The sequence below is a fragment of the Mus pahari genome, chromosome 21, assembly GCF_900095145.1.
Source record: "Mus pahari chromosome 21, PAHARI_EIJ_v1.1, whole genome shotgun sequence".
Taxonomy (NCBI): domain Eukaryota; kingdom Metazoa; phylum Chordata; class Mammalia; order Rodentia; family Muridae; genus Mus; species Mus pahari.
In genome coordinates, this window is record NC_034610.1 from 32083527 (window position 1) to 32100718 (window position 17192).

At 42.0% G+C, this 17192-nt stretch overlaps 1 protein-coding gene across 1 annotated transcript in view; it reads left to right on the forward strand.

Annotated features, from left to right (window-relative positions):
- Lats1 (large tumor suppressor kinase 1) overlaps positions 1 to 16958 on the forward strand; it is a 28241-nt gene extending 11283 nt beyond the window's left edge. Inside the window, exons 3-8 of the mRNA XM_021221415.1 lie at positions 787 to 934; positions 5543 to 7053; positions 9155 to 9737; positions 13780 to 13962; positions 14160 to 14266; positions 16125 to 16958. Of these exons, the coding sequence (XP_021077074.1) occupies positions 787 to 934; positions 5543 to 7053; positions 9155 to 9737; positions 13780 to 13962; positions 14160 to 14266; positions 16125 to 16634 (3042 nt within the window). The 3' untranslated portion in view covers positions 16635 to 16958. The remainder of the gene's footprint in view (positions 1 to 786; positions 935 to 5542; positions 7054 to 9154; positions 9738 to 13779; positions 13963 to 14159; positions 14267 to 16124) is intronic.
- The last annotated feature ends 234 nt before the right edge of the window (positions 16959 to 17192 follow it).

Here is a 17192-nt window from a genome sequence, read left to right on the forward strand (position 1 = left end):
TTTTTTTGGTTTTTCGAGACAGGGTTTCTCTGTGTAGCCCTGGCTGCCCTGGAACTCACTTTGTAGACCAGGCTGGCCTCGAACTCAGAAATCCGCCAGCCTCACAGTTGAAGGTTAGAAAACAGCCTTGTAGATTCAATCTCTCCTTTGGTCTCTGTGGGTTCTAGAGATTGAATTCAAGTTGCCAGACCTGCCTGCCAGCTCATTTACCTGCTGCCCATCTTTAGTATTTTTACTGCTTTTTAAAAATGATTATCATTTTTATGCAAGAATGAAAGATAAAACTACATTATTGTTTTTACTCCAAAAAAAGTTCATACTGTGGGAAGGAAACTGCAGGTGTCCTACATCAATTACAGAAATACTGCTAAGATTTGAAGGCTTGTTTTGTTTCTTAAGTATTTGAGATTTATGGGCTATTTTTAGTAATTACAAAGAAGACACTAATAATAGGGTTTGGGGACTGGCTGTTGGCTCAATCGATAAGGTGCCTGTGGGCCTGAGCTTGACCCCTGGCTGGGGCCCTTGGAGAGAACTGCTTCCTGCAAGTTGTCCTCCGACCTTCACACACTCAACCTTGGCATTCATCACGCATGCGCGCGCGCGGACACACACACACACACACACACACACACAGTAAATGAGAGTGAAATAGGACACAGCCAGGTTTAGGGCGCTGTCTTTCATATCTAGGAATTTATGTGCTTATCTTGTGCTTACTACTTTTGTTCTTTCCTTTTGCTAATTATACTGAAACGGTTTCTTTGTGTAAATATTTTTTATCAGGACATGGTTATTCAAGCTCTTCAGAAAACCAATAACAGAAGCATAGAAGCTGCTGTTGAATTCATTAGTAAAATGAGTTACCAGGACCCTCGTCGAGAGCAGATGTCTGCAGCAGCTGCCAGGCCCATTAATGCCACCATGAAACCAGGTGATTCATCATCTTTTTCCTCCTCTTCAAAACACCTGCATCTGTCAAATCCATCAAGACACAAAGGACACATTCCTTAGCTGTTTTCATCTTGAGCCTACTTTGTTCTGGCCCAAAGTCAAATTCTTGCCAAATTTGTAGAAGTAGCCCAAACAGCTCTCCATGTCTGTCTGTCTGTCTACCTATGTATGTGACTGGGTCTCACCTGGAACTTACTGTTTAGATGAGGCTGGCCTCAAACTTTAAGAGATTCTCACATATCTGAGCCTTTGGGTGCTGGGATTAAAGACAAACACCATCATGAGCACTGGTGAGCATTTGTTCAATGGCTTTGTCATGTGTGTGTATGTGTGTGTGTACATGTATTTGTAGTAATGTGTGGTTGCACATGTGTTTGTAGGCCCGAGATGACTGTCATGTATCTTCCTAAATTCTTCTAAATCAATCTCAATCTCTCTCTCTCTCTCTCTCTCTCTCTCTCTCTCTCTCTTTAAGATTTAGTGTTATTTATTTGAGTACACTGTAGCTGTCTTCAGACACACCAGAAGAGGGCATCAGATTCCAATACAGATGGTTGTGAGCCACCATGTGGTTGCTGGGAATTAAACTCAGGACCTCTAGAACCACAATCAGTGTTCTTAACTGCTGACCCATCTCTCCAGCCCCCAGGAATCTTTCTTTTATTTCCATCTCCCCAGTGCTTAGTTTATAGGTTCCTGTGCCTCACTCTGCTTTTACATGGGTGCTGTTACAAGCACTCTGCTAACTAACCCATTTCCTCAGCCCTGTTTAGTGGGGTTTGTAATTTTTTTTTTTTCGGAGTTACAATTGAATTTGAGGCCTTGCACATACTAATAAGTATACGTTTAACTGTTTTCAATCATGTTTCTCTGAGTGAAGAGGGAGGAATTACTTTGAGAGGGGATATATTTTTTTTCTTGCCTTAATCAAGAAGATCAAGCTGGATATGGTAGGTCACATTTATAATCCCAGTAACTCATGAGCTGGAGGCCAGCCTAGGCTACATAGCAAACCTATCTAAAAAAAAAAAAAAAAAAGTCGGGCTGGTGAGATGGCTCAGTGGGTAAGAGCACCTGACTGCTCTTCCGAAGGCGGAGTTCAAATCCCAGCAACCACATGGTGGCTCATAACCATCCGTAACAAGATGTCTGAAGACAGCTACAGTGTACTTACATATAATAAATAAATCTTTAAAAAAAAAAAAAAAGTCGAAGATAGAGTTGGATACTCTGTGTGTGTGTGTTATGTAGTATGTAGGTTGTTTTGATTTTGCTTTCTTGTTTATTTATTTTGAGATAGAACCTTGCTATGTAGTTCAAGCTGGATCAGAATTCACAATAGTACAGGTTGCCTTGAATTGACAGTAGTGTCTGGCTTCTCAAATGCTGGGATTATAGGCATGAAACCATTACCCTGGTATTAGATGGCCTTTTGTAGAACACAGGTGATACTGCATGGAGCCTACCCCATGCAATATCACTTAACCTTACTAACAACGTATTCATGTGTTATTCATGTCGGGGACAGGGAGCAGCATTAGGACTTCAGCATAGTGAGTGATTTTGGACCAGGTACAGTTTGGTAGATAACACTTAAATAATTCATTGCTATCCATTGTAGGATCATAATTATAACCGGAACTGACTGAGGAACAAAAGTGTGCACAACTCTTCTGAGATGGTTTTCTTAGGACAGACTGAAGACATTGAAGAGAACAGTGCAAATCAAACTGTCAGGGGTGGGGGGGAGAGATCTCAGGTTTCTTCAATTTCTAGTTAACCATGAATTAAGGAGACACGGGGTCTCACTCTGGCTGGCCTGGAACTCTATGTAAACTAGCTTGGCCTTGAATTTGAGATCCACCTGCCTCTGCTTCTCACACACTTGGGTTAAAGGCATGCACCACCCCAGTCAGCTTCATAATTGTATAAAGTTGAGATGAAGGCAGTGGTTATTGATCTATCTAATGTTGCAGTTATATAATGATAACATAGGAGGGTAGATCAAATGCCAGCGTTGTAGATAAATGACAGAGTGAAGCTGAGCGTGGGCTCATGTCTGTAATCCGAGTTCTAGAGGCAGGAACAGGATTGCTGCAAGTCAGAGCTAACTCGGCCATCTTGTAGGAACCTGTCTCAAAATGCAAAAAAAAAAAAAACAAAAACAAAAACAAAAAAACCCAGTCCCTGGGTTCAGGCCTTAGTATTTGAAAGGAGGCTTATCATGTGCGAAAGTCTAAATGTTTCCCCATAGGTAGGAAATATTTCAGAAGAGCGAGCTTTTTAAAAGGAATTGAAAGCAAAAGCAACCCCAATTTAGGGCCCACATTTTTTTTTTTAATATTTTATTTATTTAATNTATTAATTTATTTAAGTGCATTGTAGCTGTCTTCAGACACACCAGATCTCATTACAGATGGTTGTGAGCCACCATGTGGGTGCTGGGATTTGAACTCAGGACCTCTGGAAGAGCAGTCAGTACTCTTAACCACTGAGCCATCTCTCCAGCCCATAGGGCCCACATTTTTGTTTTATTTTGTTTTGTTTTGAAAAAGAGAACACCAAAAGAACTAAATTTCTCCCTTAAAATTTTTGTTGTTATTGTTTTGAGACAAGGTCTCCAGGCTTAGAGGTTAAGAATGTGTACTTTAAAGCTGGGCATGGTGGTGCATGCCTTTAATCCCAGCACTCGGGAGGCAGAGGCAGGCAGATTTCTGAGTTCCAGGACAGCCAGGACTATACAGAGAAACCCTGTCTCGAAAAAAATCAAAAAGAATGTGTACTTTAGAGTGGGGAATGGAATGTGCAGAATAAAGAGAGACGTGTATTAGCTACTGTTTACAGCTGTGAAGAGACACCATGACCATGGTAACTCTTGTAAAGGGCAGCATTTCATTGGGGCTGGATTACAGTTTCAGAGGTTTAGTCCCTTATCATCTTGGTGGGACACATGTGGCACACAGGCTGACATGATGCTGGAGAAGGAGCCAAGAGTTCTACATCTGGATCAGCAGGCAAAAGGAAGACAATGAAGGCATGGCTAGATCTTCTGAAACCTCAGACCACACCCCCAGTGACACAGTTCCTCCAACTAGGCCACAGGTCCTAATCCTTTCAAATAATGCCACTTCCAATGATCCTTTGGGGCTCATTCATGTTTTTCATTCAAACCCAACCACACCAAGATTAAAATAAAAACAAAAGCAAAAACCAAAAGGGAATGTGTTCTGCTTTTGAAGAGGGTCTAAGTTTCAGTCCTAGCACCCTGTCCGGTGGCTTATAACTCCCGCTCTCGATTTGATGCGTCTGACCTCGAAGGGCACCTGCACTCAAGGGCACAGACATATACACATAATTCCAAGTAGTGGAGGTGCACACCTTTAATCCCAGCACGTGGGAGGCAGACAGATCTCTGACTTCAAGGGCAGTGTGGTCTACAGAGTGAGTTCCAGGACAGCTGGGGCTACACAGAGAAACACTAAAATAACAACAACAACAACAATAATAATAGCGAGGCATCTGTAGCTTTGGTTAACCTCAAACTTGGTATGTAATTGTAAGTTCCAGATCATCCTGGATGTCTCAAAGAACATCCCTCCCTGTCTCTCCTCACCAGCAACAAAAAAGTAAACTAAGGGCTGGAAAGACAGCTCAGTGGGTAAGGGCACTTGCCACAAAGCCCGAGGAACTGAGTTTGATCCCTGTGACCTACATAATGGAAGGAGAGAAGCAGTTCCCTCAAGTTATTTTCTGACCTATATACATGCACACTGTGGCACATGCACACCTACACACATAACACAAAATGAAGATATAATAAACATGTTTTTAAATAAAACCACTTGCTGAAATTGTATTTCACATCCTTTGGGGACAAGTGCTAAATCAAGCTAACTACCATATGAACTATCTCACCTGTTGGAGAAGGAGGGTTTGATGGAAATACGTGAAATCTGTTCTCTTAGATCTGTGCAGGATTGGTGTATCCTTGCTTTCCCAGAACGTGATAGTCTATAGCAGGAGGATCCAGACTTTGAAGCCAGCCTGGGTATATGACAAATAAGTATCTAGTGCTCGTGAAGCTCAAAAGTGGGTGTTGGATCCCCAGGAACTAAAGTTACCATTGTGAGCTGCCATGTGAGTGGTGGGAACTGGACATAGGTCCTCTGTAAGAGCAGCAGGCACGAGGCTGGAGAGATGGCTCAACAGTTAAGAGCACTGACTGTTCTTCCAAAGGTCCAGAGTTCAAATCCCAGCAACCACATGGTGGCTCACAACCATCCGTAACAAGATCTTACTCCCTCTTCTGGAGTGTCTGAAGACAGCTACAGTGTACTTACATATAATAAATAAATAAATATTAAAAAAAAAAAAAAAAAGAGCAGCAGGCACTCTTATCCCTGAGCCATTTCTCCAGTCCAAGAGTACACTGTTTATTAACTTACTATAGTCATCCTGTTGTAACATTAATCTCTTAACCCTTTTCTACAGTTTTTAAACTCGAGTATCAGTATTATCAGAATTCTGAGATACATTATTTTAAAAGGAGAGGTTAAAAACATGACTATTCTCTCTTTTGTAATCATAGGAAACGTGCAACATTCAATTAACCGAAAACAAAGCTGGAAAGGTTCTAAAGAGTCTTTAGTTCCTCAGAGACATGGTCCATCTCTAGGAGAAAATGTGGTTTATCGTTCTGAAAGCCCCAACTCACAGGCGGATGTAGGAAGACCTCTGTCTGGATCCGGCATTACAGCATTTGCTCAAGCTCACCCAAGCAATAGCCAGAGAGTGAACCCCCCACCACCACCTCAAGTTAGGAGTGTTACTCCTCCACCACCTCCGAGAGGCCAGACCCCGCCCCCACGAGGCACCACTCCACCTCCCCCCTCATGGGAACCAAACTCTCAAACAAAGCGCTACTCTGGGAACATGGAATACGTCATCTCCCGAATCTCTCCTGTTCCACCTGGGGCGTGGCAGGAGGGCTACCCTCCACCACCTCTTAACACTTCTCCCATGAATCCCCCTAACCAGGGACAGAGGGCCATTAATTCTGTTCCAGTTGGTAGACAACCAATCATCATGCAAAGTGCTAGCAAATTTAACTTTACACCAGGGCGACCTGGCGTTCAGAATGGTGGTGGTCAGACTGATTTTATCGTGCACCAAAATGTCCCCACTGGTTCTGTGAATCGGCAACCACCACCTCCATATCCTCTGACCCCAGCTAATGGACAAAGCCCTTCTGCTTTACAAACGGGGGGTTCTGCTGCTCCGCCGTCATTCGCCAATGGAAACGTTCCTCAGTCGATGATGGTGCCAAACAGGAACAGTCATAACATGGAGCTTTATAATATTAATGTCCCTGGACTACAAACAACTTGGCCCCAGTCATCTTCTGCTCCTGTGCAGTCATCCCCAAGCGGTGGGCATGAAATTCCTACATGGCAACCTAACATACCAGTGAGGTCAAATTCTTTTAATAACCCATTAGGAAGTAGAGCAAGTCACTCTGCTAATTCTCAGCCTTCTGCCACTACAGTCACTGCGATCACACCAGCTCCTATTCAACAGCCCGTGAAAAGCATGCGCGTCCTGAAACCAGAGCTTCAGACTGCGTTAGCCCCAACCCATCCTTCTTGGATGCCACAGCCAGTTCAGACCGTTCAGCCTAACCCTTTTTCTGAGGGTACAGCTTCAAACGTGCCCGTCATCCCACCTGTTGCTGAAGCTCCAAGCTATCAAGGTCCACCACCACCTTATCCAAAACATCTGCTACACCAAAACCCACCTGTTCCTCCATATGAATCGGTCAGTAAGCCCTGCAAAGATGAACAGCCTAGCTTACCCAAGGAAGATGATAGTGAAAAGAGTTTGGACAGCGTTGACTCTGGGGATAAAGAAAAAAAACAGATTACAACTTCGCCCATCACTGTTCGGAAAAACAAGAAAGATGAAGAACGAAGAGAGTCTCGGATTCAGAGTTACTCCCCACAGGCCTTTAAGTTCTTCATGGAGCAACACGTGGAGAATGTCCTGAAGTCTCACCAGCAGCGGCTGCATCGGAAGAAGCAGCTAGAAAACGAAATGATGCGGGTAAAACTTTAAACTATTCTCATACTTGAGCATCTCTTTCCTTGGTATTTTAAAATACTAGGCTCCAGGAGTCTTGTAGGAAAATGTCGTATGTTGTCAATAATTTGAGTAGACTTTGTGGGAATTTTTGATCATAGTATTTTCAGTTATTCAGCATTTCCTGTGATAAAGTTCTTATGTGACTTTATATACTTAGATCAGACCGGCCTTGAACTTACATAGATCTGCCTGCCTCTGCCTCCCAAATGCTGGGATTAAAGGCGTGTGCCACCAGTGTCCAGCAGTTTCTAGGTCTTATACATTATTTTATGACATACAAGATCAGCTAGAAAGATCTGAGTTACCTTTTGACATATCTAAAAGAACGCTGTTCCTTGGTTGTGAATTTGGTGTTTATTCTTTACATACACATTACTAGAAAGGGTTAAAATCACGGGCATGGTGGTTCTCCCTTGATCTCAGCACTTAGGAGGCAGAGGTTGGCAGCCTACCTTGTTAGTTCCAAGGTAGCCACATCTACGTAGCAAAGCGTGCATACCCACACACACCATGCACACACAAAGAAAAAAACTAACAACAGAAATGAAAAGAAGTGTCGCAATCATTGCATTACTGTTACTCTGCTCTGCTAATTGTAGCGGAGGAAAATGTGCAAGAGGAGAGCAGAGTACAGAGCTCGCCCCTCCAGGCTTTGCTCTGCTCGCTCCTGGGTAGCTGGCCTTGGTAGGTACATGGTGACACTGTCACCATTGTGGTTGTGTCATTTGCTCAGAATGCAAAGCTTTGACTCCTCCCTCCTTTGACATCTGCCGCTTGAAGTGTATGAAGATTATGCTTGGTGTCAAATCTCACTTCATAGTTCAGTACACTGTTTTCTAATATAAATCATTGTGTTAAATGAGAAAGACCCCGAATTCTCTTATTCATATTGTCCTTAGAATTTCTTACTTAAGTCTGTATTTTCTTAGTTTATTTTTCCTTTTCCCTCTTCACTTTCACTAATAGCTGACTTAAACTTTCATGATGTTGGAAGCTTTGCCGACTTCTGTAGCCTCCATTACTGTGTAGGCAAGTAAGATTTTAAGAGAAAGAGTTCTGCACTAAGTCTGGCATGCTACCACTCTGAAGACTGCATGCAAATGCACATCCTAACAGAAGCATGGGGTTGCTGTATTGAAATTAGTCTTGCATTTCTAAAATTAGACTCTACTTTTCCAAGTCTTGTCCTTTTCACCTTTAGTAAATTCTTCATTAGCTAAGGAACCCCCTACAGACCTTCTGAGTCCAGGGGCTCTGTCACTGCTGACAACTGACCTTTGTGTTCATCTGTTTTCATAACACCCTTATCCACAATAACTTTAAAAGCAATTTCAGAACATATAAAAGGTAAGGACGTTGTCCCTTTTGTATTGTTAGAGGTGGAATAGGAGTCTCACCTTTATGCTGATGCCCTAAGAAAGAAAAAGAAGATTACCATGACTTTTATATAATTTTTAGCCTCAGAGAACATGAACGAGTTGATTCTGTCCACCACGTGGGTCCTAGGGATCAACTGGGATCAGGCTTGGCTTCAGTGCCTCCCCCCTACCCCCACCTCTCTCTCTCTCTCTCTCTCTCTCTCTCTCTGTTTTAAAGAATGATTGAACCTAGAGTGAAAGAATTTCTTTCTGTGAAAGATAAAGTCAAGGGGAAACTTTTGAAGCCTAGCCATTAAGCAAAAAGGATTTCGTGAAGGCGTCTAACCCTGTAGTCTGGGGCTCTGCATGGAGAGAGCTGAGAATGCGTGTTCACAGACACTTGTTTTATTGTGCATTGGAAGCTTTCCTTGAGTGCTGTAGAGAGGAATAGAAGCCTGACTGTGGAGATCCACTTCTTGCTCCCTACAGCTGAGTTTGCAAATATACTCACTTTGTGTATTGTTTACTATCTCTTAAGCTTGACTTTGATCATTAATTTTTCTCTGAAACACATTCTAGAATTCTAACATGCTTTATTAAAAATTATTGTGCATTTAACTTTCAAAAATATGCCTGAATTGTTTGTTAAGCTATGTTTTACTTTCAGTACAATTCCTCATTTAACCTCTAGTTTATTTACCTAGGTTGGATTATCTCAAGATGCCCAGGATCAAATGAGAAAAATGCTTTGCCAGAAAGAGTCTAACTATATTCGTCTTAAAAGGGCTAAAATGGACAAGTCTATGTTTGTAAAGATAAAGACATTAGGAATAGGAGCGTTTGGTGAAGTCTGTCTAGCAAGAAAAGTCGATACTAAAGCTTTGTATGCAACAAAAACTCTGCGAAAGAAAGATGTTCTGCTCCGAAATCAGGTGGCCCATGTGAAAGCTGAGAGAGATATCCTGGCAGAAGCTGACAATGAGTGGGTGGTCCGCCTGTACTACTCTTTCCAGGACAAGGACAACTTGTACTTTGTGATGGACTACATTCCTGGAGGGGATATGATGAGCCTATTAATTAGAATGGGCATCTTTCCTGAAAATCTGGCACGATTCTACATAGCAGAACTTACCTGTGCCGTTGAAAGTGTTCATAAAATGGGTTTTATCCATAGAGATATTAAGCCTGATAACATTTTGATTGACCGCGATGGTCATATTAAATTGACTGACTTTGGCTTGTGCACTGGCTTCAGATGGACACATGACTCCAAGTACTACCAGAGTGGTAAGTGAGCTTGTAATTCCATTTAATATAGTTGGTTTATGCAGTACAGTTTACAGTGACTTCAACACTGGATGAGACCAGTAGACATAGGCTGGTTCTTCTCTCAGTAAATTTATAAAGTTAAAGAGTTCATCAAGTTATTTCTAAATATTATTAGGAAGTTTTTAAGTAACTACTACAAAATTTTGTTACTTTTGAAATGTGTCAGTTTTAAAAATAATTTTTAAATGAAGTCTCTCTGTCCACCAAACTAACAGTAGACGGTAAACACCGTTAATAACTCTTCTCCCTGCTCTCCTCCAGAGACCCGGTTATTTAGAACTGTGTAACCAGTCTTTTCTTTACTTCCCTTGACTTGTGGCTGCTGCTGTGGCCCTGCCTGCTAGACAAGTCCTCACCCCTGAGCCGCAGCCTCGCCATTTGTAGGGTTTATTTTGAAACAGCATCTGAATAGGTTGCCCAGACTACAGCTGAACTTAGACTTGGTCTAAGCCTTCAACGTGGGTTCCTTCAGCCTCAGCTTTCTGTGTAATTGTCATTATAGGCCTGTGCCACTAGGTCTGTGCATATTTTATAGCATTCTATGTTGCATTTGTCAATAATATATTACTTCATTTTTTTCTATTCTTGAAACTATTTATGATCATTTTGTATATATTTTTGTGTTTCTTTTTGTTGTTGTTGTTGTTGCTTCTTTAGTTTTTGAGGTTTCTCTGTGATAGTGTATATATTTGTTTTCACTGTTATTTAGAGCATTCAGCCTGTTTAACTGTCACACAACCTGTTTAACCCAACACATACACAAGATTCTATTTAGTCATATGACACTGAAGCGGAATGAAGACATGAGACTTAGGTGAAGTAACTCGTCCAAGGTCAGACAGAAGTTAAGTGTAAGGGCTAGGCTTTGAACCCAGGTTTGTCTGATTACAGGGCCCATGTTATCTCTACCACACTGCCTCACCAAGAACCCTTCAAGCGCTAATGGGAGTATAAGTTGATCTAATGCTTGTTGGATACTTAGTGTATCCTGGGTGCTTTCCATAACCTGTAGTTTAATGCTGAGAGCATCCTCTAAGGTAAGCGTTCGCCTTCTGTGCTTCTGTGAGTAGGCAGGGTGACCTCTTTCTTTTCATGTATTTCACTGAGAGGAAGGGTTTCACTGCGCAGCACAGGCTAGTCTTGAACTCACTGTTAAACTCAGTTATCCTGCCTCAGTGTTCCAAGTTCAGGGATTATAGGCCCGTTCTTCCATATCCAGCACATTGAATGGAATCATTAACTATCTTCAACATTTAACTTCATTACCTGATTCTTCTCAAATGAAGAAATCCTAGGCTATATTCTAGACTTTAGATTTAAGAATGTTCTCTGGAAAATGAGAATTATATGTTAATGAAATTTCCCAGTAGATTATTACAACTAGGTTAATTTCAGATACTACAAGTAGTTTTAAATACCCTATATATGTTAATGATTTTTGTGTCTCTCCAGAAATGCTGTTTCCACATGGATCTTATGTAGCTATTAAAACTTAAAGAGCTACCACAGCTGTCTGCTCAATTCCATCCTTCTGTTCTAGAACAGTGAAATACTGGCACCTGCCCAGGTGGCCGAGGCCCTCTGCAGCTCCATCCTTTCTGTCCTCAAGCTGCCTGTGGTACCTAGTCGGCCTGCTGTTCTCCCTGAGGTCTGCTTTCCACAGCACAGCAGCAGTGTCCTCCTGCTGCAGCCTCCACACTGTGGGGTCTCTCTTCCTCGGTCATGTATCAGATCTTACACGTCTCTTGCTTCCGACTCTCCCGTCTCTTTTCTGTGTAAATGTGTGTTGCCCTTACATCTCTCCCATATTGAATGTACTGGACTGCCTTCTGTTGCTGTTTCTCTGTGGGAAGCCTTGTCCTGTTTCTCATGGGACTGAGTTCTTGCCTTTACTACATCCTATCAAATGTTACTTTCTCCTCCATCTCCATTGTCATCCAGTCTAGTGTGACTGTGAAGTCATATCTGTGAAGGATACTCAGTGTGGTTTTCTGTGTTCTCCAGGCTGCTCTTGAACACTTGGGTAATCTTCCTGCCTCTGCTTTCTGTATAGCTGTGACTACAGGTCCATGCCATACCTCTGTGTGCCTATGTAGTGCTCAGGGCTGGCATCTTCCATGTTAAACACACAGACTTGTGTGTGGACAATTCATATGTTTTCTTGGATGTGTGTAGGCAGAGGTCTATGTCAGGTGCCTTCCTTGATGGTTATCTTAATTTTTACAGTTATCTTTATATATTTATGTGTCTGTGGGCACAGTGTGTGCATGCCATAATGTTTGGAGATCAGAGGACGACTTGTGGTAGTTGGTTCTTTCCGTCTACCATGGAGGTTCCAGAGATCCAGCTCAGGTCATCAGGCTTGATGACAAGCCCCCTGACCAGCTGAGACATGTCGACAGACCTTTTTTTCTTTCTTCTTTTTTTTTTTTTTTTCCCACCCTACTTTTGAGACAAGGTACTGTATGTACCTAGAACTAATGAATTTTGATAGGCTAGCTGGTCAGTGAGTTCCAGGGGTCCACCCTGTCTGCCTTCCCTGGGGTGGGGTTATGGCACAGTTGTTGGGGATCCTTAGGTGTCTGCAGCTGTCACTTTACCGATTGAGATTTTTTTTCTTTTTTCTTTTTTAGATTTTATTTATTTATTATATGTAAGTACACTGTAGCTGTCTTCAGACACTCCAGAAGAGGGAGTCAGATCTCGTTAAGGATGGTTTGAGCCACCATGTGGTTTCTGGGATTTGAACTCTGGACCTTTGGAAGAGCAGTTGGGTCCTCTTACCCGCTGAGCCATCTCACCAGCCCGAGACTTTTTTCTTTTAATTTTTTTTTTTTTTATTTCCTGTTTAATCATCACCACCACAACAAAACAAAACAAAAACAAAAACAAACCCCCAAACCAAAAACCACCGACCTTTATTTTGTGTGTGTGTGCATGTGGGTGTGTCAGAGGACAATTGCCACAGTTGCTTCTTCACCTGAGGATTAAACTCGGGTCCTGAGGAACTGGCTGTCTTGCTGGTCCTCTTGTTTCTGAGACAAGTTCTCTCTCTCTCTCTCTCTCTCCAAAGCTCAGATTTCCTGGAACTCAGTATGTAGATGAGGCTGGCCTTGAAGTCACAAAGTCATGCTACATAGCAAGATTGAGGCCAGTCTGGGTTATAATGAGACAAGGTCTCAAAAAAAAAAAAAAAAAAAAATTAGGGCTGAAGACATGGCTCAGCAGCTGAGAGTGCACACTCCTCTTGCTGGGGACCTAAGTTTAGTTCCCAGCACCCATGTAGTTAGAGCACACCTCCTGTTTCTCCAGTTCAAGCAGCCGTGACCCTGCTACCTCTCAGGGTGCTGTACTCACTTGTGTGCATATACCCGTATGGTGTGTATACACATAATGAAGACATCTTCAGAAAGCAAAAGAAATGAGTAGGGGCCAGCAAAGCTGTGCTAGGATTACAGGTGCATTCCACCATGCCATGTCATTGCAGTGCTGGGCACGGAAGCCCGCCCGGCAAGGCAAGCACGAGCGAGCTGAGACCCGCCCCACCCCACCCCTCATCGTCAACTGTTTCCTTCTTGTTTGTTGGATTGTTGTGCTTCTCCCTACCAGAGTGGGAGCTGAGGGAAGAATGATTCTGTTTATTGTCACTTGCTGAATGAATAAAATTGATGAAATGTGTTTCAAAATACCACTGGGGGGGGAAATAATAAAATTAGTCTGAATGAGATACTTTTAGCCACTACTCATGACTTATATTGTTATCATTGAACATTGAATACATTATTGAGTCTTCAATTTCTCTTAGTTCAAAACTTTTCCTGTTGATACCTCAGCAGCCTCCCATCGGTAATAGTACCACTGCCAGTGATTTGATGTCCTTCATGCACTTACCCGTCACAGGGGACTATTGCTGACCCTGCATCATGACCAGAGGTTATCAGGCTTCGGGTTACTTTGGTCCTATAGCTTTCTTTTCATTTTTTTCCTTTTTCTTGCACAGGGGATCACCCACGGCAAGATAGCATGGATTTCAGTAACGAATGGGGAGATCCTTCCAATTGTCGGTGTGGGGACAGACTGAAGCCACTGGAGCGGAGAGCTGCTCGCCAGCACCAGCGATGTCTAGCACATTCTCTGGTTGGGACTCCCAATTATATTGCACCTGAAGTGCTACTGCGAACAGGTAAAGCACTTATTTTTTACCAGTATTTCAGTAGTATTTTAAATCAGCCAAACTTACTCTAGAATATACCCTATTTCTTTCAGGTTTATGATAAAGTGCTGATTTTACATTATAAATTGTTGACATAATGCTAGTGTCTGTATTCCGAGTATTGCAAAAGCGTTCTTGGGAATAACTATGTGTTTTGGCACCTTTAGGCTATACACAGCTGTGTGACTGGTGGAGCGTCGGGGTTATTCTTTTTGAAATGTTGGTGGGACAACCTCCTTTCTTGGCACAAACCCCATTAGAAACACAAATGAAGGTAAGGTGTGGGACTTGCATGACGTCATCAGCCCTTCTACCATAAGTGTGCTCTAGTACTTATGAATCTTTTCGGAGACACTTGGGACAGAGTATTTCATTCACATTCTTTCAGATATTGTTTTGTTTTGAGACAGGGTCTCAAGTGTGTTGCTCTGAGTGACCTGGAATTTACCATATAAACCAGTTGGCTTTAAACTTATAGAACTCTGCCTCTGCCTCCAGATTTTTAAATGTTTACATATACACACTGAGATTTCTTAGGGATAGGTTCCATGTTTAAACATGAAATGATTGTGTATATTAACCAACCTGACGGTAATTTTTTTATTTTTTTTGTTTTTTTCGAGACAGGGTTTCTCTGTATAGCCCTGGCAGTCCTGGAACTCACTTTATAGACCAGGTTGGCCTCAAACTCAGAAATCTGCCTGCCTCTGCCTCCTGAGTGCTGAGATTAAAGGCATGCGCCACAACGCCCAGCCTGATGGTAATTTTATACTGTAGTTTTGGTGTACCTTTATTTCTTTAGAGTGGTTTTGGTTTTTTGGAGCAGTAAGATTCAGGCCTTGAATATGCTAGACCTTTGCTCTACCACTGAGTTGTACCCCAGCTCCTGTGAATTCTTTGTGAATGTAATCAACATAGCTCAGGTATACAGCTCTCTACTTATGATATCATATCAACATTAAGAATTTTTATGTTGCCGGGCGTGGTGGCGCACGCCTTTAATCCCAGCACTCGGGAGGCAGAGGCAGGCGGATTAATGAGTTCAAGACCAGCCTGGTCTACAAAGTGAGTTCCAGGATGGCCAGGGCTATACAGAGAAACCCTGTCTCAAAAAAAACAAAACAAAAACAAAAAGAATTTTTATGTTTGTTTATTTATATAATACACTGTACACTAGCTTTCTTCAGATCCCATTACAGATGTGGTTGCTGGGATTTGAACTCAGAACCTCTGAGTTCTCAGTGTTCTTAACTGCTAAGCCATTTCTGCAGCCCCCGAATTTTTATGTTTTAAAGTATTTCAGGTTTGGAAGTTTTGGGATTGGGAATGGTGAACCTGTTTAAGCCTCGCATAGCTGTACACACCTGAAATTCCAGGACTTGTTAGACAGAGGGAGATCTCTGTGAGTACCACAGTAGCCTGGTTTACTTAGCAAGTTGCACAGCAGCCAAGCCTACTAGATCCTGTCTCAAAACTCAACAAATGGAGCTGGAGAAATGGCTCAGCGGTTAAGAGCACTGACTGCTCTTCTAAAGGTCCTGAGTTCAAATTCCAGCAACCACATGGTGCCTCACAACCATCCGTAATGAGATCTGACGCCCTCTTCTGGTGTGTCTGAAGACAGCTACAGTGTACTTACATATAATAATAAATAAATCTTTGGGCCAGAGCTAGCAGAGGTCCTAAGTTCAATTCCCAGCAACCACATGATCACTCACAACCATCTCTCCAGCTACAATGTACTCATATACATAAAATAAATAAATATTTTTAAAAAATCAAATAAATGGCTGGGCAGCATTGGCACAGGCACTCAGGAGGCAGAGGCAGGCAGATCTCTGAGTTAGTGGACAGCCTGGTCTACAGAGCTAATTCCAGACAGCCAGGGCTACACAGAAACCCTGTCTCAAAACACAAAACAACAAATATCAAACAAAACAAACAACCTTACTGTGAATCTTCTCACGAGGACAGGATAGAAGAATGTGTGTGTTTAGCAGTGATTTGTTATTGAAGGTAAAGTACCAGGCAGATTATTTGGAAAACCAAGTAGTCCAGTAAGACATTTGGTACAAAACGTGGGAAATTATTGTGTTTCATCTCTTCCTAATTTTTAAAACTCTTCTCTAAAGGTTATCAACTGGCAAACTTCTCTTCACATCCCTCCTCAAGCTAAGCTGAGTCCTGAAGCCTCTGACCTCATTATCAAACTTTGCCGAGGACCAGAAGACCGCCTCGGCAAGAACGGTGCTGATGAAATAAAGGCTCATCCGTTTTTTAAGACCATAGATTTCTCTAGTGATCTGAGACAGCAGTCTGCTTCATACATCCCTAAAATCACACATCCAACAGATACGTCCAATTTCGACCCTGTTGATCCTGATAAGTTGTGGAGCGATGGTAGTGAGGAAGAAAGTATCAGTGACACTCTGAACGGATGGTATAAAAATGGGAAGCACCCTGAGCATGCTTTCTATGAGTTCACCTTTCGGAGGTTTTTTGATGACAATGGCTACCCATATAATTATCCAAAGCCTATCGAGTATGAATACATTCATTCACAGGGCTCAGAGCAACAGTCTGATGAAGATGATCAACACTCAAGCTCCGATGGAAACAACCGTGATCTAGTGTATGTTTAATAAACTAGGAGATCATTGTAAGAATTTGCAACAGGCCTGAAATGCAGAGGTTTATGAGGTTTTGAGAAGATTATGCAAATGTGACAGAGCTTGTGTGCTCTGTGCACAATATTTTATTTTCCTAAGTTATGGGAAATTGTTTTAAAATGTTAATTTATTCCACCCTTTTTAATTCAGTAATTTAGAAAAAATTGTTATAAGGAAAGTAAATTATGAACTGAGTATTATAGTCAATTCTTGGTACTTAAAGTACTTAAAAAATAGTGCTCTGTTTAAAAAGAGAAGCCTGGTATGTTTTGTACATATGATAAATAATTTTAAAATTCAAGAGTTTTTGAAGATTTTTGAAAGACAGTTTTATCTTGCTTTAACCAAATATGAAACATATCCATATTTCCCTTGTAACTTTGGGTTTAGTTCCCAATACGCTAAAGAAATCAAGCCGTTTTACAAGGTAAGGTGTTCCTAGAGTAATTTTAATCTTGAAGTCATATCCTGGAATCACAAATACAGAGCAGAAACAATATGTTCACGAGAAATAATGCAGCTTACCCCTTC